A 21245-nucleotide genomic window follows, 5' to 3' on the forward strand; every position below is an offset into this window, starting at 1 on the left:
CTGACAACTTTTCTCAGTGTCATACCAAATTTTGCACACAATGTTTTAAGTAATTATTTCTATTCTTTACTGCAGATTAATAGTTAATCAATGCAAACAGCAAGACAGACAAAAGTAAGTAAATTCAACATTAAGGCTATAAATTTTAAGTCTGGTTTGCCGCTGAACAAAAAACAATGAAGAGTCAGGCCCCTTTTAGCATCCTTGTAATATATTATAAAAAGGTTTGAAAGGGTTTTTTTTTGTTTTTAGTAAGTGGGTTTTCTTGCCCTTTGCATTTTTTTTTTAAACTTTGGAAGTATCGGGAAGAGAAAGTCTTCTTTTCCCCATTTAGCTGGAGGTCTCCCTTGGAAAACCCAAAGCAGACGATGCTTTCTCAATCCGAAATGAAGTGGTTGGGCAGTTGAATCTTAAAGACACTATCTTCCTACTGCTAGTTAAACAGGGTTTAAAAACAAAAACAAAGGTGTGTACAGTCTAAGTAAACCATCTCCCTCTCACTTAATTAGGTTTCCCATTTTTTATATCTTTAGTATCATTAACTTATTAGTTCTTGAGTTGCTCTAAGAGTCTTTCTTGAAAAACAAAGCAGAGATGACCCAAACTGAGCAGTTTCATGGAGACCAAGATCTTTGACACCACAGCTGTTACTTTGTTGAATATATTATCTCTGTGAAACCATTGAACAGCAGGATCTTCAACAAACTACTTTTTATTTTGATGATCTTATTCTTTGTGAAAGAAGACATTGCTCTGCTGAAGATCCTACTCTATGTTAATCTGTTCAACTGGCTCAAGACATCTACTGCTGAATCAGCAGAAGAACGTTTGTTGAAAATTTTTTTGAACAAACTTTTTTTGGTTAAAAAAATTACTTTTTTTAAAAACAATACAATGTTGAAAAAGCTAATTGGCTTTCTGGAAAATAAAGGCAATTTGACAAAAAATTTTCAAACAGTTCTATTGTTGCTCTGATTCAGAAGTGAAGGTCTGCGGTGGGGGTAGTTCAATCTGTTCACATCTTTGCTTTTTTGGATTTAGGTTAGCTATAATATAAAGAACAACATTAATAGGCACACGATACTTGTGTCTATTAGCATATTGTAAAAAAGCAAAAATGGGCACACACTCATTTTTCTTTTCTGTGGATCACCTGTGAAAGGTTAAAGTCAAAGGATCAACTTTACATTTCCTGGCTACTTATTCATAACCTTAATACATTTAAAGCATGATAATACACCCGGATGGATTTTCAAAGCACGTCACTGGCACTAATGAGAGAGCTGTAAGAATTCCATAAAAGTTAATTAAAAGGAAATGCTACAGGAACAAATAGCCTCAATTATCACACATGTCCCCAGATGTGTATTTAGACACCTAAATTGACACATAGGGATGAAAACTGTGCACTTCCGTACCTTAAGAGCTGATTTGAGCAAAATAGAATATCCTATTAGGGAATTAATATTTGAAAATAGGGCTTCTCAATTAAAAAAAATAGCAAAGTACTACAGAAATAAGATTGTCAACTCAGCTTGTGTTTTGCATAGGTAAAAAGCAGAGAGAACTCAACAGTGCGTGATCAGAGTCCTGTGTATTAAGAACATAAGAACAGCCTTACTGGATCAGACCAAAGGTCCATCTAGCCCAGTATCCTGTCTCCTGACAGTGGCCAGTGCCAGGTGCCCCAGAGGGAATGAACAGAACAGATAATCATCAAGTGATCTATCCCCTGTTGCTCATTCCCAGCTTCTGGCAAACAGAGGCTGGGGCACCATTCCTGCCCATCCTGGCTAATAGCCATTGATGGACTTATCCTCCATGAACTTATCTAGTTCTTTTTTGAACCCTGTTATAGTCTTGGACTTCACAACATCCTCTGGCAAGGAGTTCCACAGGTTGACTGGGCGTTGTGTGAAGAAAAACTTCCTTTTATTTGTTTTAAACCTGCTGCCTAATAATTTCATTTGGTGACCCCTAGTTCTTGTGTTATGAAAAGTAGTGAACAACACTTCCTTATCTACTTTCTCCACACCAGTTATTATTTTATAGATCTCAATCATATGTCCCCTTAGTCATCTCTTGTCCAAGCTGAAAATTCCCAGTCTTATTAATCTCTCCTCATACGGAAGCCTTTCCATACCCCTAATCCTTTTTGTTGCCCTTTTCTGAACCTTTTCCAATTCCAATACATCTTTTTTGAGATGGGGAGACCACATCTGCACACAGTATTCAAGATTTGAATGGATTTATACCATGGATTTATATAGAGGCAACATGATATTTTCTCTCCTATTATCTAGCCCTTGCTTAATTATTCCCAGCATTCTGTTTGCTTTTTTGACTACCGCTGCATATTGAGTGGATATTTTCAGAGAACCATCCACAATGACTCCAAGGTGTCTTTCTTGGGCGGTAACAGCTAATTTAGACCCCCATCATTTTATATGTATAGCTGGGATTATGCTTTCCAATGTGCATTACTTTGCATTTATCAACATTAAATTTCATCTGCCATTTTGTTGCCCAGTCACCCAGTTTTGAGAGATCCTCTTGTAGCTCTTTGCAGTCTGCCTGGGTCTTAACTATCTTTAGTAATTTTCTATCATCTGCAAATTTCGCCACCTCACTGTTTACCCCTTTTTCCAGATCATTTATGAATAGGCTGAATAGGACTGGTCCCAGAACAGGCCCCTAGGGGACACCACTCTTTACCTCTCTCTATTCTGAAAACTGACCGTTTATACCTACCCTTTGTTTCCTGGCTTTTAACCAGTTACCAATCCACAAGAGCACCTTCCCTCTTATCCCGTGGCAGCTTACTTTGCATAAGAGCCTTTGGTGAGGGACCTTGTCAAAGGCATTCTGAAAATCTAAGTACACTATATCCACTGGATCCCCTTGGTCCACATGCTTGTTGACCCCTTGGAAGAATTCTGGGAGATGGGCGAGGCATGACTTCCCTTTACTAAAACCATGTTGACCCTTCCTCAACAAATTATGTTCATATATACATCTGACAATATTGTTCTTTATTATAGTTTCAACCAGTTTGCCCGGTACTGAAGTCAGGCTTACAGGCCTGTAATTGCCGGGATCACCTCTGGAACCCTTTTTAAAAATTGGTGTCACATTAGCTATCCACAAGTAATCTAGTACAGAAGCTGATTTAAATGATATGTAACAGACTACAGTTAGTAGTTCTGCAATTTCACATTTGAGTTCCTTCAGAACACTTGGGTGAATACCATTTGGTCCTGGTGACTTACTGCTGTTTAATTTATCAATTTGTTCCAAAACCTCCTCTAATGATACCTCAATCTGGGACAGTTCCTCAGATCGGTCATCTAAAAAGAATGGCTCAGATTTGGGAATCTCCCTCACATCCTCAGCCGTGAAGACAGATGCAAAGAATTCATTTAGTTTCTCCGCAATGGCCTTATCGTCCTTGAGTGCTCCTTTAGCACCTCGATTGTCCAGTGGCCCCACTGGTTGTTTAGCAGGCTTCCTGCTTCTGATGTACTTAAAAAAAAATTGCTATTACTTTTTGAGTCTTTGGCTAACTGTTCCTCAAATTCTTTTTTGGCCTTCCTAACTGTATTTTTATACTTCACTTGCCAGTGTTTATACTCCTTTCTATTTTCCTCACTAGGATTTAACTTCCACTTTTTAAAAGGATGCCTTTTTGCCTCTCACTGCTTCTTTTACTTTGTTGTTTAGCCATGGTGGCCCTTTTTTGGTTCTCATACTATGTTTTTTTTAATTTGGGGTATATATTTTAGTTGAGCCTCTATTATGGTGTCTTTAAAAAGTTTCCATGCAACCTGCAGAGATTTCACTTTTGGCACTGTACCCTTTAATTTCTGTTTAACTAACCGCCTCATTTTTGTGTAGTTCCCCTTTCTGAAATTAAATGCTACAAGTGTTGGTCTGCTGTGGTGTTTTTCCTGCCACAGGGATATTAAATTTGATTATATTATGGTCCAGCTATCTTCACCTTGTGTAACATCTTATGTAACATGCTTTTGCTATTCTTCACACCATAGCATAAGATAAGGACAAAACAACAGCATTTAACTCTGAATTACTTTACTTTTACTGGTTTGAAACTGCAAGCTTAGGGTTCTTTTTGTAGGCCATGCATATGGAAGTTTAATGGGGATCTGATACACAGATTCGGATATGCTGTACTGGAATTTTACCCCATTGTTATTTTCAACGTATCTTTTGTATCTCAATATATTTACCACAGTAAAACATACAGGTTAGCAGAAACTGCTGTTCAACTGCTAACTGCAAACCTCATCCTCTTCTACAGTGAAAAGGTATACCTTTTGTATCCAGTAATAATTTTATTTGCAGTGAAGCAACTGCAGTAGGAAGATTACCATGAGAATTACACACTGTGGTAGATCAGAGGCTCTCTACAGTTTGTTCGCTGTACTGAACTATGTATAAAGTATAATATTCTCACAATAATCACCTTCTCTGTTGTGATTTACTGCCAACGTATTATATTAGCACCTGAATCATTAACCGTCCAAATAACATTTGTAGTTGTCAGGGATGCTATACGTACTTCAAAATCACATAGCAGATCCTGGAAGGCAGTTGAATTTGGAATAATGGAGGTTTCATGCCCACTATCCACAGTTCCCACCAAGGAAAAGGTCAAATGTAGTATATGGCTGTTCAAAAGGGAGCGCTTCTTCTTTAGCAACATTGCCAGTAACTGGAAAAAAAATTTAGCAGCACATGAACATTCTTTCTAAGCCTTTGTTCCTGCAATAATCCATATTACAAACATTTTGCAGACAAAGAAAATATGAATCCTATCAGAGCACAATGGATCCAGTAGAGGAATGTGGACACAGTAAATCCACTTTAACAAAAGGGAGCTTTTATAAAATGTAGGAGCAATAAACTTGCTATAACCTTGTAAGCTTGAAGGGTGTGATGAAAAAGCAGGGAGATGGAATTGGGATCAACTGGAAAAAGCCAAGCACGATGAGCTGGAGGGATATTTCCCTGCTCCTAAACGATCTAATATTCTTTACCACTGGCTGGAGCACACGTCTAGCGCTGCACTGAATTTGCACTGCTGTAACCAGTTCCACCTCAGACAAAAGGTCTCCAAAAACATTGGTGTAATATGGCAAGTGAAAGGCCATTTCATGGCAAAAGCAAGGAGGGCTTTTCAAATCTGAAGTCTGAGTATTAGGAAGGGAATAACAGGGAATTCAAAGGCAAGTTACAGAAGTGCTTTATATCCAAAATCTGAACAGTCCTGAATTCTAACTTTTAGTGACCCTAATCTAGTAATCCCATAAAACTGATCATATGCTTTTTCTGTGGTCCTAGGATTGCCATTTTAAAAAAAAAGTATCTCTGAATTTTGGTTCTTTATTAATCCCCAGCAAAACAGTAGGTCAGAACACCAGTAGAGACTTTTTATATCCAGAAGTTTTTAAAAACATAATGGCAGATTTGATTATTACTATGCAATCAATAGCTCTAAAACCTTGATATTCTGGGTGTTGTGCCCAGTGAACAGAAATGGACTACTGAGCTGGATTGTATTAAATGTGTAAGATCCGTTACAATATTTGAAAGCAAACTAGAAAGTACAATACTGAAACAGCAGTCTTTTCTCTTGGGGCAGCCTTTTGGGAAAAGGCCACCCTAAAAAAGTGTTAAAATAATGTTAAATGTCTTTTTTAAACCCATCAAAACTGAAGATAGCTTGAATGAAAACTCGCACTCAGCCCTCAACTCAACAATTCAGGCTAAGTATTAGCAGGGTCTTATGTGATCAAATAGATTCTATAGGAACAACAGGACATCATTATTTGAAGATAGGGTGAATGCCTTAATAAAATATCTGGGAATTACTTCTAATTCAACAACACCCAAGGACTTCAATGATGACTTTAAAATGGGCTGGTACACAGTACTATGACATCCTAGCACAAGCTGCCATCTTGTACTCCAGAACTTCCAGTTACTATAAAGCAAGCAACTTTCTCTTCAAGTGCTGTTCCCTATGCATATTCCACTGTAGGTGATTGACAAGCAGTACTCAAATACGAGGTGTGTGCGAGATTGTAGATGGCAGAGCTGAACAAAGAACTGCTGTTCCAAAAGATGCATTAGTAGAGGAGTCTTGTACAAAGACATAGTGTTTCACAAACGTGTGAACTGAGCTCCACGTAGCTGCCTTACAAATATCAAGTAAAGACACCTTATGAAGCAATACCACAGGTGTTGCTTGCCTTTTTGTGGAATGAGCTCTTACCCCATAAGGGAGAGGAAGACTAGACAGCTGACAGAGCAAAATCCAGTCCAAGAAAATTTCAAAATTCTTTAAGAGGATATAGCCTGACCCGTGACCCTTTCTGCTTTGTCAACAAATAGTCTATGGGACTTCCTGATTGTTTTTGTTCCGTCAAAGTAAAAGGCTAAGGCTTATCCAACATCAAAGGAATGGAACCTCCTTTCTTTTGAGGATGTGTGAGGTTTTGGGACGAACACAGGTAAGGAGACAAGTCTGGTTCAGGTGAAACTCAGATGACTCTGGGGGTGAATTTAGCGTGTAAACGTAATGAAACCTTGTCCTAATGGAACACAGTGTAAGGAAAATCCACCATCAGCACCCCAAGCTCACCAACCCTCCTGGTTGAGGTGACAGCTACAAGTAATGTGACCTTCATGGATAGGAGAGATACGGAGCAAGAAGCTAATGGTTCAAAAGGAGGCTTAGTGAGTACTGAGAGAACAAGGTTCAAGTCTTATTAAGAAGTAGGCTTTTTTATAGGCCGAAATTTACTAATTAGGCCTTTTCAGAGCCTGCTATTCAGAGGATGTGCGAAGATCTAATAGCTCTATGAAGGCACATGATATACACTGATTGCTGCCAAGGAGACCCATAAGGAACTGACAAACAAACCTGGTGTCTTCAAGGATGAGAAATGTTCTTAATCCTAAAGCATAAGGTGGTAAAAATAAATTAATTAAAACCTACCTCGCTTTTTGTACAGGAATCATAAAAATTACAAGACAGACATATTTTACTATCAGTTTCATTAAAACAAAAATAAAGTCCAGAATGAGAAGAGGTTTCTGGAAAAGCGCACCCAGATAGAGAAATGCTTGCACTTGGCTAGGCAGCAATTCCTAGTGGAATCCTTCCATTAGAAAGAATAATCTGTACAGCTCAAGAACATGATTGCTCTAAGGACAATCCTCATCCAAAAACCAGGCTCAGATGTGGTAGCCAAGGGTTGGGATGCCTGATATCTTGCTACTCCCCTAAGTCAGTAGATTGGGAAACGTAAAAATGATGATCGGTGCCGGAGATGACATGTGTAGGAGATTCAGGTACCAAAACTGTCTGGCCCTGCTGGATCATGCACAAAATCTGAAGCAGTAGCGGAAATGGAGGGAAGGAATAGTTCAGATGATCTGACCATGGAGAAGTAGAGCATCACCCTATGAGTGGTGACCCAGAGCTCTTCTGGAACAATGTATGTTGCACTTAATGTTTATTTGGGAGGTGAACAGATCCCTGGTAGGGGTTCCCCATAGATTGAAGCCACACTTGTAGACAATGAAGGAGTGCTGCAAACTCTTGGCAATTAAGCTCTTAGTATGATGGAATTTAAGGATGTCCCAATGAAGTCCAAGACCATATTTATATTATTCAACTGGTAGTAAGATTAAAACAGCTATTGATACTAAATATAATAAATAAAAAGCAATTTTTAGGTGCATTGAAATGTAAGAGTGCCAAGTTACATGGAAATTCAATCTACCTGCTCTGCTATGTCTGACTTTTTAAGTACCTGATAACCTTTGATTCTTTCCATTTCTTTGCTGGCTAGTGGGTTGCTCTTTACGACACACACCAAGGCCTTCACAGCTGCATACAGTCCTTCTACATCGGATGCCATGGCTACCAAACCCAGAATAGCAGCAGCTCCACCAATGTATTGTAATGTAGTGGCAACAGGCTTTGGGACAAATGTTCTTACTCCTATGCATAAGGTGGTAAAAATATAATAATTAAAACCTACCTCACTTTTTGTACAGGAATAATAAAAATTACAAGACAGACATATTCTACTATCAGTTTCATTAAAACAAAAATAAAGTTGATGAATTCTATTAAGCCCATAAAAAGGAAGAGGAAGAATTGTGTTTAAGTTATTTAATTGGCTTAATGAAAGCATAGGTATTGTGGAAAGTCATTGTGATGTTTATATTTTTTAATGGTAGAAATTAAACAAAGAAAACATGTTAATAAACGAAATAACCTGTATTAATACAATAAAATAATGTAGATAATCTTTATTTGATGGATACTTAATCATATCCACCTTCTAGACCTTTGTTCCTATATACTGTAAATCAAAAATATTTAATGCAGTAAACACACATTAACATCAAAATATCTCACCCAAATATCCTATCAGAGCTGCACCGATGGTGCGTGCAGGTCCATTCAGATGTCCTGCTGAGTTGTGCAGTAGCTTCACTGGCGTGGCATTCTCATGAGAAGAAACAGCCAGCTGAACAAAATACCATGAAAGAGAGTGATTGAGTCAGAAGATTTTTGCTATTGCTGAAAATGATGTTGTGCCTCTACGACAGTATCCTGCAACATTTGGGTAAACCTTATGGAATTAAGTTAAACCTTTTTGAATCACGTTTAATACCTTTAAGGGCCCATTGTATTGAAAATGCAAATGTTTGCATACTACTGTGGGACTGTATAGAACTTCTTTAGGAGCAAGAAGGATTAATGCAATCTCTGGGAAATATTAGGTATTTTAAAGCATTTTTGGGGACACTATGTGTGAACTGGATTTCCTAGGAAATATTTAGGAATGAGGGGAATGCAACTGATCTACTTCAAAATCCACTCTTTGGAAGCCATGCCCTGAGGGACAAAAAAACCTATTGTTTACGGATTACCTGCTCCTGGAAACTCCAGATCAAACACCCCTGAACTGAATAAAGATTGGACTACTAACTTTTCGTGTGTGCTAGTTCTCAGCTGAGACTGCTCTGAACTAGTGAAACAAAACAGACCCCTTTGGGGGAGGGGAGAGGTGAATCTCTGGTAAACTTATTAGCAAGTATGTAGGTTCTTTTATTGTTTTTAATCATTTTTTTTGTACTGTTTATACCTTCAGAATAAATATGTTTGTATAGGAAGTGCTGTGTGACACTTTATAACTGATGTCAATTACACTGTGTATCATCCCTGAAAGGAGAAGCAAGCAGGCCTGTTTACATAGATGGTCTTTTGCTGTGAAGCCAGGGAACCGTGCAGCCTGGAAATGTTACAGTCAGAAGAGAGAGAGACACAGGTCTCCCTCCAAGAAAGGCAACGGCTGGGGACTTGGGTCTCTAATAGTGGGTGCGCTTCCTGGATTACTGAGGGGCAATACAGATGCAGCTGCCCTGAACTGTGACAGATGTGACAATTTCTCTCTCTTTTATGGTAAAGAATGGATAAGGTTTAAAAATAAAATTAACTTTCAAATAACCCAAAGGGGCCACTGAGATAACTTATCACAGAAGTTGGACAAGACCTAGGATTTCCACTGACCCTATTTCTATGAAACAAATTACAACACTTAGAAATGGTGGTCCCATAAGTAATCAATTCAGTGACAGGTTAAAAAAATTAAATTAGCTAAGATCATCATTTGTTAGACCTACTATCAGTTTTACAAATCAGAGTAAAAATTAGAGACATCATCTTGCTCCAAGTAAAGGAAATTAGTCAAAACTGCAGTTGCCCCCATGACATTAACTTAGAACCTTCAAACATTTATGCACATGAGGGTTAGTGGAACACCACACATTTGCACATTCAGAAGATCGGGCCATTAGTAATGTTTACTTCCATTACTATCAACTTTGTTGTTCTACAGTATGACCCTAAATATTTTCATTGGGAATTATAACGAGCATCTGCAACAAAGGGAAAAAAGGAATAAAACAGTCATTAGTAATTCTAATGGAGAGGATCATCTAAGATCATCATCCCATAAAATGGTTCAGTCCAGTTTAAAAAACTTACCTAAGAGAAAAATGAAGTCAGAGAACATTTTTAGTAAATAGGACCCAGATCCACAAAGGTATTTAGACACTTAACCTCCACAGATTTCAATGGAAATTAGGAGCCTAAATACCTTTGTGAATCTGGGCCTAGGTGATTGCTATCACAGCAGTGTAGAGCCCAAATGTCAGACAGAATTAAAAACAAAAATTAACAGTGAAAATATATAGAATTATAAGTCTGAGACCATTTTTAACCTAGCAAAATTTTGAAGTCAATACCATGTATTTTCTAACATACCTGTTTGGCAATAGCTTTACTATCCAATTTGTTGTAAACTTTCCTTATTCTTGCCACTGTAAGTGAAGAAACTGAGAGTGCATATAAACCAAAAGAGACTTTCTCCTCTGGTACCAAAGATACTGGAGATGGGCTGACTCCTTCCGATTTAGAATCTTTACCTTTAAGATAAGAAAAACTTATTTTAAAACCAGAACTATTTTTCTTTAGAAAATTTTAAAAGTAAAATTGCAATACACTTTACACTAGAGATATGCCTCCAATAATAAATTCAGTGGCTATGAATAACCTTTCTAAAGGTAGAGTTAGCATCCAACAGCACTATATAAACTCCTACTGTACATACAAGAAGTCATAGAACTTGCCCCTATTATTAAAAACATGTTTATTTTCCTTCCTATTCAAAGGTAAATTATATTAATCCTTAATGGCCAGTCTGCTGTCTGTGACCAACAATACAACTTCTGGCTTCCCCCTCCTCATTCAGTCAAGATGGGCACCAAGTCAGGCTGTTTCCCCCATTTCTTTCTGACCTGAAAGAGAGCTGTTAAGACCACCCCACTTACCTTGCTAAGAAGGCAAGTCTGTTATGAAAGCCTGGTCTTAGAAAAATCACTAGAACAGGAATATGCACTGCTGTGATCAAGCCATGGAAACCAAATTAGCCAGTAAACAGCAATATTATTTGCTTATCTGTGGCTTGGTTTGCGACAACATGACAGTACCTCTGCTAAGAAAAACACTCTAGGAAAAGAGAATGAGATCCAAGGCTGAATTAGAAGAGGGAGCTGAAGGCCCAGAGGAAGTCAGAAGGGCAAAAATGACCTATGACTCATTTATCCACTGCCCTGGAAGGGGATGCTTCTTACAAAGTTCTGCTCCACTCCTGTGTGGTAGAGCTGCACCTGCAATACCTAGTGAAAAAGTGCAGTGCAAATCCTGTTCACTTAATGTCTCCTCTCTCTGGGTCAGGAAGTGTCTAGGGCTCCACTGGAGCAGGCTCTAAAACTAACCTGACAGGGAATTCCCGTGGCCTCCTAAGCCTCCTGGATACCAGACTTGATCTTTTGTTCATGACATATTTTGATGCCTGGAGGTCTTTCCTTTAACCCACCAAGACAGTGAATAGAAGACTATTTCCCTGAAGATTTCTAATCTACATGTATCTTGAGGACCCTTCTGGGGTCCAGACTGCACCAGGTTTTTCTCTTTATGGCTTCAGACTGGGACAGAAACTTAGAAAGAAGGCATCCTGGTTAGCTGAAAGAGGGACATGACTATTGGCAAAATATATGATGGGCAAATGACCTACAGCAGTGCTTCTCAAGCTATCTGATGTGGGGGACTGGCAAATTTTTTTTCCCAATGTGAGCGCAGACCAGTAGCCGATTGCTCACAGACCGGCACCGGTCCACGGACGACCACTTTGAGTAGCACTGACCTACAGAGACCAGTTTATCTCTCTGCAAGACCCAACATAGAGGATTTCAGGAAAACAGAGAGCTCTCCTGTTCTCCTAGGTAAAGGATTTGGCCTCCAACAACTAGCCTCAGGGAGAAAAATGCAAATCTGCCAAAAGGGCGGGCTGAAGGCAGTTTGATACAGGTTCAGACTATCCAGAGGCACTGGGAAGTTAACCAGATTGAGGGCAGAAAAAGGCACCTACCCTTCAGGAAATCTGATACCAAGGAAGAAGGCCCCACAGTTGTACAATCTACCAAACCCCTTACAGTGCTTAGCACAGCTCACAGTAAAGGAACAAGTGGCTAGGCCTTTGACAAAAACATTCTAGCCTGCCTAGCTGGATAGAAAAAAAAAATCTTTGCCTTCCATCACATGGAAAAACTCAGCTTGTACAGGAAGAAAGTGAAAGTGGTCACTTTTTCATGGGTGCAGTACAACCTAAAACTCCCCAATGAAGAAGCTTAGCTTCAGTGAGATGGGAGAAGAGACTCAGGAGTCCTGGGTCTGAGTCATCACTGGACCCTACTGAATAAGCTCTTTGCATAAGAGCATAGGGATCTTTACTTCTTGCACCAGCAGGTCCATGTGCCAACCCTGCCTTGGTCACTTTTGGCAACTAGATTTTAAGAAGTCTTGTGCTGAGCAGTTTTCTTTAGGACTCACCACATGAGCAGGAGGACTGTAATCTAGAGAAAAGATTAATGGAATAGCAAATGGATCCAGAGCTAGAGTTATTGGGTCTGGATACCTGCTGCCAGGAAAAGGAGCACTTGACACTGAATTTTGTTGTGAACAGGTCTATAACAAGGATTCCTCAAATCTTGGGAACTGGTTGGAAAGCCTCTAAGATGAGCTTCTTTCCTCTTTGACTGAGTTTTGTCCTCAGCTCCAGACACCACTTCAAATGCTGTCTCTGTTCCAACTTTTGGGACAGCCTTTGGGATCACGTGAGAGATTCTTTCGTCCTTCAGGAAAGCTCTGTGGTTAGTTTTGTCTGTCACAGCTCATTTCACCCACTGCCTTACTCCTCTGAGATAATGGAGGTTTTTCTCAGTGACAGCAGAAAAATGTTAAGGTCGCTGTGGGAAAAAACTACTGTAAGAAGCAGCACGCTTGATTTTTTCTGTTGGTTTTTCATTTTTTCTTTAGCCTTTTGTGCTTGAGAGTTCTGTGACTATTAGAGGTAGCCATGGAAATTTCCTTCCTGCATGTTGCTTTCAGTGAGGTAGGAATCTGAATGCAGAGGCAAAAGAGGGAGCTCTACAAAGTAGAAAAATCCTGAATGATGGCTGTTCATCATCCTGCCAGAGCAAATGAGGAGGAACACACTGTCTGAGCTGTTCCAGACAGAGCTATTCAACATGTTTCTGAAATCAAGTGACCATGTTTTCCGATCACCACACCATCACCACATTCTATTTCCAAAAAGAACTCTCAAAAAATGGTTACAATACCAATGTAACCATTACTCTCCTTTGTTTGCAATAAACCGGTAATAATTTTGTATGCACTACATTTTGTCCAGTGTAATTTTATTCTCCGTTGAACTATGTTTAGGCACCATAAGCAATTACATTTCAATATAACTTTGTTTAAATCAGTGGATCAATTAAAAGAATTATGATATTCTATATTGATGCTGGAGACCAATAATTTATTTACAGTCCATATGTTAAAACAATAATTATGAGGTAATTCTGAGCTCTTAAGAGTTTGGTTCATAGTAACACCTTTTCCTATGAGTTGCTGGGCCCTCACCTTTCTCAAACAGTAAGTAAATGGGGGGCTTTCATTGTTCGTAGGGTAGATTCGGGATTAAAAAAGATCCAAAAACATAATCCTCCCTAAAATCATTTACAACAAATGTATTTGTACTTACATGGGATGTACACTGCTTGAAAGCTTCCAACATAATTTGGTCCCAGCTCATAAACGGTGCTAACGCTTGAAAGAGGCAAGACTTCCTCTACGAAATGCGTTGGTCCCAGACGCCAAACCAGGGAGGAGATCTGGCGTTGGGCAGGTGGTGTGCCAGTATAGGCATAAACTGTGCTGACTACGGGTGGATTAGTAGAACCTGACCCGCCTGGGGTACTGTGAACATAGTGAAGCTGTAAAAGAGAAACAAGTGACAAAGCTGTTCGGAGGAGTACAAAGCTGTCACAAAAAGAAAGTAAATAACTTGAAAATTTAGAAGTGTTTAATGTGTTCAAATAGATATGTAAAACTTTAACTAGTTAATCCTCGTGAGATAATTTTGCCTATGCTGCTAAAGGGAAATTGAAACACAGAAGTTAAGTAACTTGCACAAGATCACTGACTTTGTGGCAGGGCCGTGCTCGGTGGTGCTGGAACACTTTTCATAGTGGGGGTGCTGAAAGCCAGTGAAACTGCAAAGGCCTCTTTTTACCTTGCTCCCCCAGTTACCAATGTCCGCACTCCCTCTCCCACCCCCTGGAACTGCGGCTGGGAGCAGGGTTGTGGCTCTAGGAGGGGGGATGCAGACGGGGTAAGGGGGCCAAGGCTAGAACCACAGCTGGGGGCAGGCGTGGAGCCCCGGGTGAGGGGCTGGCGGGAGCAGAGCCTCGGGGCCGGAGGAAGCTGAGCCCTGCGTAAAACCTGGGGGTGCTGCAGCACCCGCCTCCCCTCCCATAGTTCCAGCACCTATGGCCATGCTATGTCCCATAACCAAGCTCTTTCTAAAAGAGTTTTAAAGAACACAAGTAACTCCTAACATTTGGCTTATTTTGAAGTTGTTACACACTGATAGAGAAGTTACTCTAGATTCATTGTTTTATTTACTGGCTCTTTTATTGCTCTCATCGCCATTTTATCTTTGTACCTTTAGTCTAAAAAACAAACAAACAAACAACGAAAGCCTAACATGCCAGACAAAATCACTAGAACACAAAATTACAGTTAATATTTCTGATATAACCATATTTTATACTCTAGTGATCCCTGCACTTATTCTTTAAAAATTTAAGATAACAGCAATGGTAGTTCACACCACTGATCATGCTGATGTACAAATAAGCAAGGTTATTTCATTCCAGTGACAGGGAAACAGAAATAAGTTTGCCTTTCTGATCTAAGGAATAAACACTGCCCCATATACAGTAAGTGCAACCACTAAACAGGTACTTCCCAATATACAGTACAAAGGTTTTTTTTAAATATATGGAACAAAGTCTGCAACAATGGTCTCCAAATTTGTATACTAAATGAAATTTAATGCTACAATTTGCTATAGACCCTTGAGGTCTTTACATAAAATCCTTAAAGTAAGGACTGCCATTATCAACCAATTTCCTGCTCAAATTCATCATTGTAGCTTCATGCAAAACTCTGGCATTTACATTTAAGGAAAATAGAACTGCTTAGAAGATAAACAGATTCTGTAGCACACAAACATACGTCTACAATTATACCCTGGAAGTTTCATCAGGCTCTGGGAAAGAAAAACATTTTTGGAAGACTGCCCTTTTACAATGGTTCCAAAGCTTTTTTGCACATTTTCTCTTTTCAGTAACATGATAGAGAGCTCTTTCAATTCTGCTTCTTTCAAATTTTGTATCAGGAATATTTTGCTTCACACCATTATAGCATTCATATAAATCCAATCTGGAAGGCTTAAAGAAGCTGAAATGTTGATCTCTCACTTCACGGAAGAATCTAAACAAGAGATTTGTTCTAGTGCCGTGCAACTAAGCTCTCCCTTACTTAAACAACACAAAAACTGCCATCTTTTATTTTATACAAATTAACTAGATTCATACAGCTGGAAAAAAACATCTTAAATGAGAAAAGTGGGTTACGCTTACATGAACATAGACAAATCATCAGATTAAAAAAGGGTAATAATTTGTATGAAATACTGAGGTTCATCAAAACTATTATATTCCTCATTTTGCAGGATTAGTACAGTGTGTCAGACATATGTTTATAGTTAAAACATTGTTTCACCTGTAGCGTTTTAGGTCTATTAGAAGGAATGTCATCTTTTCCTCAATACCGATCCAGTTCCCTTGAGGCCCAATCCTGCCCAGTGTTGAGTTCCCTCCAGTCCCAATGACTTCAGTACGAAGTGAAGAACTTTTAGTACACCTTGCAGGATCAAACCCTCACTGATATTTGCTACTCTGTCTTAGGCTTCATAGTTTAGTCACTTGGGTATCAAATTCCTGACCTGTACAATTAGGCATTCCTCACCCCTCAATAAAAAATAATGCAAGGACTGCTTATTGCAATCCTTCTATTTAAATTGCCTAATGCTTTCCATTATAAATACTCCTCCCGAATACACCACACCCCGAACCCAACATATGGTCCCACTGGGTCATTCCCACCGTTGAAGATACCACATGGGCAAAGTCTCCCAGAAGGAAAGGCAAGAGTGGGCCAAGCTCCCCCCCATTAAACTTCAGACCCAGGGCGTAGCCTCAACAACCCACTCCCTCCCTGGGGTAACAGCCTTCTGCGGTCTAATGTAGTTAGTCCAATAGTTTAAGATATGCTGCAGTTCTGAAGGTTCAGGATTCAAATTCTATCAAAACGAACGATGGGATTGTTCTTACAAAGCACATAATAGATTTTGCTTTTTACCTCTTTCCTTTTAATAGTAGCAGGACTGAATCAAGATTGAGTAATGAAGGAGGATGTTTGTAGAACCCCCTGCTTCATTTGTTACAGATGGTGTGTATAAGGAATGACGCAGGGAACTTAGAAAAAGTCTTCTCTATTTGGAAGCAATGATGCTCCATTGCCATGGGCATAAGTAAAATACATCAGTATAATGTAAAAGAAAATATATAAGCCTACTGGAACAACACAAGGTAAAATGTAAAGTTTTTACTCCACCTTCACAGTATTAACAAGCAGTCCATCAAGGTAAAGTGCAGCTGTACTGTTTTTCAGCATGCCTCTACTCATCACCAGAACAAGATGATGCCACTGGCCTTCCACTATGAGGTCACCACAGCGAAATCGAGCACAACAAGGGAGAATCTCATAGAAGGATGATTCTTCACTGAAGTCATCAACTAAAAAGAAAGGACTATTAATAGGAAATGGTGGCTATCATAACAGTCTACGCCTCTATTTCCTTAGACTTTACATTAAATTACTATAAATCAATAAATTAAGGTTGACATTTCAGAAAGCAAATATATTTCAAGGCAACCAAAAACCCAATAAAAAGTTACATGATCTGAGTAAATCAAATATTCCTTTACTTTCAATTAAAATGGAAAGAGTGAACACAGAATTTTTCAAGTTTACTTTGAGCATGTATTTTCAGAGTCTGATAGTATAAATTCCCTTACAGAGTTGCAGAAAGAGAAATTGGTATAGCATTATTAGTTTTAACAGTTTCTGCACTTATGCTTCTTTACTTTTTATCCAAGAAAATCCTAAGGGCACTGATTAATTTTTTTGACTTCATTTCTCTTATTGTTCCTACCTGCTTTGAAATAGTAACTTGAAGCCCTATCTCCCTGCGGCAATATTTTTCTTCACTTTCATTGTGGAAGTACATAAATGACACAAAATGATGTACTATCAAGACTCTAGTACTTTCTGTATGAGTACTAAGGGTGGAGTTTTCAAAATTGCTCAACATTGTCCCAGCTCAAATCCCACTGAAGTCAAGAGGAGTTTTACCACTGACTAGTGGGAAGAGAAGTAGGAAAGCAATTTTGAAAATCCCACCCTAATTAATCTTATGCAAATTTATTAGGAAGGACCAACATTAAAAACTTTACAAGAGATGGATTAACTAGTGACCAAGTCATATAAAGATGAGGAGTTTTCATAAGGTCATAGGGAACTTTGACCTGTGATATTGGTTCTCTCAGAAATGTTGATGATGTTTTAGTGAGTTTTTTTTCTTTTTCTACTGTACAGAGGAAAAAGGAACTGCCAAATTAAAAAACCCTCAATTTTGAGAAACCTTGAAATAACAGTTCATTAATCTTTCATGAGATTCAGAAAGAAAATAGTATAAATCAGAACATTAAGGCCACTGGAAAAGTACAAAATTTGGAAAAATTTCCTGAATAGTTTTTGCTTCAATCTGGAAATTGTCTTAAAATCTGAGACTTGTTCAATGCAAATTTGCCAAGTATAAATGAAAATAATAAGTTAGTTGTATCAATTTTATTTAAAACTATAAAATAATTACTTAAAATTCCATACAAATATTATGTAATCAATCTTCAAAATGTCTGTGTAACATAGATGAGACTTATTATCTCCAATTTATATCTGGGGAGCCAGTGAGTATAAAGTAATTTGCCAAAATTAACACTGCAATTTAGTGTTTTAGCAGGACCAGAACTATACTGTGCTCTTTCCTAGTTCTTAACTCTTCAAAAAGAACTGCTGATTTCATTTTCAAAACATTGAATGTGCTTTACTTTAACTGTAACATTGCTCATTTTGTGTAACAAGCATTTTAAATTTAATTTTGGAAGGCATGAACAATTCCCAAGACCCAATTACACTAGCTTCTTATGCAGTCACTGCTTCAAGCTCTATTTTAGATCTAGAGGGGGGAAAAAACCTTGAAGATTCATCTACCAGGCAACAACTTAATAGAAACTGAGTTCTCTCAGCCTTCCTTTCATCTTTGTCTATTCAGGCAAGAACCTACTCACTTCTCACCTTAGCGACAGCATCTGGGGAAAACTCTGATTTCCTTATAGATTTCAAGAAAAAGAAGGACAAAACCCAGGTGACCCAGAAATAACTTGTAAACACACACCATCTTTTTCAGACTTGTTTCTCACAAGCCAAACACTTCAGGGGTACACAATTCTTGATTACGAAAAGAATCCTCAAGTAAACACTTTGATCCAAAATACCATCACCACTTTCAAAACTGGAACCTCTGGCAGGCTTGTTATATCAGTTCTTAGGTACTTATTTCCTTCATACTTTACAACACCAACTAGCCAATCATCAGAAAATGGCAGGGTGACACTTTACCAGAGCAGATTTTCCCAGCCAATTAAACAACAGTGTTTGTAACTGGTCAAAAAGCTTCAGGTCTTCCCTGAAAATGCCTTTTCAAATCCAGTACTTCTTGGAAGAGTGAGAAACATACCACTTGAAGCTTGAAATGTTCAAGTTTGGCTTACATGCAGGCAAAAGCAATTATACAAATTTATCAAGATATATTTCTCCCCCAAGAAGAGTCTACAGTCTCACAAACAGAGGTATAAAACAATACTTGTGCGATTGAAGAATTTTAGAACCCACTGTGTTATGGCTATTAAGTTTTTCATTTTTATTTCTTGAACTTCTGACATTTGTAACAATATGAATATGACATTAATGTAAAAAAAGAGGAATACTACAAAGTATGATCTGCTCAACTTTCTACAAGTAATTCAGATCATGAAAGTGCTTAATGCATGCAGCTCCAATGGGAATAATATAAGTTTTTAGTAACTAGCTGAATTTACTTTGTGTCCATAGTCTGGATTACCTGTTCATATTGTTTCAAGACCACTTAAAAGACAATCACATTGTTAGACCTACCTGAGAACAATCAACCCTTTCATAGCATCTGAGTTCAATGCTAAAAGGATACCTTTTAACCTACTTTTGAACCATTAACCTCTACTACACATTTACAGCCTTGAAAGTTGTCCCTTTTAAGTTTAATCATCTCTTCTAGAAGACTAGGAATTTACAAGCATTATTGGCTCAATCTTCACATAAGTTCTAAAGAATTCTACATTAACACTCATTTAATCTTCTTACTCAAGGTAATTTCTAGTTTTCATATAAATTAAGTTTGAAATTAGGTTGAAAACTTTCTTTGCAGAATCTTTAGACCTTGGCTATTCCCCTACACTTGGTTTAATTATAGCATGTTTTTCAAGATAGTTAAAATTAGAGGAAAATATAATAGCAGCTTCCATATCTAATAATGCTACTTTTTAAAAGTTATGAAGAGTATCAATACAGACAGCTAACTCTAATTACTCAGATGCCTATCATTACCCTTACACCCCCAGTCACAGACAGTGCATGAGGCCACATGCCCTCTGCAGGCACTTCTGTAGAATGACTGTAACATTAAGACTGGAGGTAAATGGTTGATCTCTTCCAAATGGCCAGAAAACATTGGCATAGCCAAGATGAAAGGTTCCCCCACTCACCCTGCTCTCCTTCTGGTAATAGCTCACCTTACCTGATCACTCCCATTACAGTGTGTATGGTAACACCCATTGTTTCATGTTCTCTGTGTATATAAATCTCCCCACTGTATTTTCCACTGAATGCATCCAATGAAGTGAGCTGTAGCTCACAAAAGCTTATGCTCAAATAAATTTGTTAGTCTCTAAGGTGCCACAAGCACTTCTTTTCTTTTTATATATATATAACCTTTGTATGTCTTGTTAGCTTTTTTAGAGTAATGGTAGTAAGGTTTGCATTTCTGACCCACAGCACGAAGTCTGAAGTGAACATATTAGTTAATTTAGGAGCAGAAAGACTTTAAAAAATGGTGAGGTTCTCCTCCCTGAAATCTGTACCCCGAAGTTGGTGGTCATTTTATTTACATGCACACACCAACTTCTCAAAGATACCCTTAAAAATTCACAGAGAAACAGAAGTGTGCTTTGCATTTCATTTGTTGCAAAAGTCATTTAGAGAAAGAAATATTTCAGTGAAAATTCCATCAGCTGCAATACCTAGACATCAACTTAACTATTCTCATAGCTCCATAATACTATCAAAAATATGAGAATACAGCACACCTCTTACCATAGTTTTGAAGCAGTTCTTCTTTAGTTGAAACAATTAGTGATCGGTCTTTTGCTGAGAGGATAATGGCAAGGCATACATAGTGCTGCTCTGAAGAGTTTGCTCGTCGCACAACAGTAAATAGTCTGACTGGATGGTTATTAGGAGGTGTGCTAAAATGCTCAATGCAAAACCAAGTTGAATAGCTTAAACCAGATGGTGGAGGAAAAAACCTTTCCCCTAAAACAAAAAAACAAAATTTGATTATAGTTGTAGCAGCAATAGTTAAGGTTGCACAAGCATTTCCATTCTGAAGTTCCTTTTTGCAGTTGCTTATAAGCTTTCGCTTTCTGGGCTGACATTTTACAAGTCTGCTCTCTGGCTGAGGGTAACTAACACACACACACACAGCTAGCTATTTTTGAGAATAAGGAAAGGGAAAAGAGCTCACTTTTCCAGTTTATAAAAAAAACTCCCTCTCCCCCACCTCAACCCCCCGCCCCCAACACTCAGCGTCAGTTCTTCGGAAAAAATAATTGAAATTTGACAGGCTCACAGTCCTTAGGCACTTTCAGTGTCACAGTGAACTTTGTTTTGATTTGACAGGGCTATAATTATTACAAAAAAAAAATTACAATTCATCCACAGGTGGGAAACT

At 38.4% G+C, this 21245-nt stretch overlaps 1 protein-coding gene across 9 annotated transcripts in view; it reads right to left on the minus strand.

The window, feature by feature from the left end:
* The window catches only part of WDFY3 (WD repeat and FYVE domain containing 3), a 262278-nt gene that overhangs the window by 99228 nt on the left and 141805 nt on the right, over positions 1-21245 (minus strand). For all 9 annotated transcript variants that reach the window (XM_073340560.1, XM_073340559.1, XM_073340566.1 and 6 more), the window contains 7 exons: positions 20609-20827; positions 16694-16875; positions 13713-13944; positions 10370-10530; positions 8456-8567; positions 7842-8032; positions 4580-4732 (listed from right to left, as the gene is read on the minus strand). In XM_073340560.1, coding sequence (XP_073196661.1) covers positions 4580-4732; positions 7842-8032; positions 8456-8567; positions 10370-10530; positions 13713-13944; positions 16694-16875; positions 20609-20827 — 1250 coding nt within the window. The remainder of the gene's footprint in view (positions 1-4579; positions 4733-7841; positions 8033-8455; positions 8568-10369; positions 10531-13712; positions 13945-16693; positions 16876-20608; positions 20828-21245) is intronic.

The sequence above is a fragment of the Lepidochelys kempii genome, chromosome 4, assembly GCF_965140265.1.
Source record: "Lepidochelys kempii isolate rLepKem1 chromosome 4, rLepKem1.hap2, whole genome shotgun sequence".
Taxonomy (NCBI): Eukaryota; Metazoa; Chordata; order Testudines; family Cheloniidae; genus Lepidochelys; species Lepidochelys kempii.